The sequence below is a fragment of the Eurypyga helias genome, unplaced genomic scaffold (assembly GCF_000690775.1).
Source record: "Eurypyga helias isolate BGI_N326 unplaced genomic scaffold, ASM69077v1 scaffold2719, whole genome shotgun sequence".
Taxonomy (NCBI): Eukaryota; Metazoa; Chordata; class Aves; order Eurypygiformes; family Eurypygidae; genus Eurypyga; species Eurypyga helias.
Genome location: NW_010271226.1, coordinates 38,739 through 39,137, shown reverse-complemented (window position 1 = coordinate 39,137; position 399 = coordinate 38,739). Strand labels below are relative to the sequence as shown.

Below are 399 nucleotides of genomic sequence, written 5' to 3'. Positions count from 1 at the left end.
CCGTACTTCTTCAAGATCAAGGGCGAAATCAGGGTCATCTTGTGACGGAGGAAAGCATCACATCCCTGAGAGCTTCCTGGAAAAAACCCTGTAGACACATTAAAAAGAGGCGTATCACTATAGGAATATTACATCCACTCATTAATTAAGCCAAGACAAGCTGACAAACCAAAAACCTGCCTCAATACTTCATACAGGCATACAACTGAAGATGTCAGTAATCAGCACATCCCTCATTGTTTAAAATACCAGATAAATTCTGTGACCAAATCTTGCATGTTGAGCATCTGGTCTTAAGCAACTTGGCCAAAATCTCAGTAAAAGCCTAGCAAATTAAGAAACAGAATCTGTCTCAAGTTTTTGTTAGTACCCTACACCCTGAGACATCCTTTTGCTGCA

General features: G+C 40.4%; 1 protein-coding gene across 1 annotated transcript in view; it reads right to left on the bottom strand.

Moving 5' to 3' along the window:
- Positions 1 to 399, bottom strand: part of LOC104514911 (lysine-specific demethylase 4B-like) — a 45,635-nt gene that overhangs the window by 18,811 nt on the left and 26,425 nt on the right. The window contains exon 6 of the mRNA XM_010158714.1: positions 1 to 88. Within this exon, the coding sequence (XP_010157016.1) occupies positions 1 to 88 (88 nt within the window). The remainder of the gene's footprint in view (positions 89 to 399) is intronic.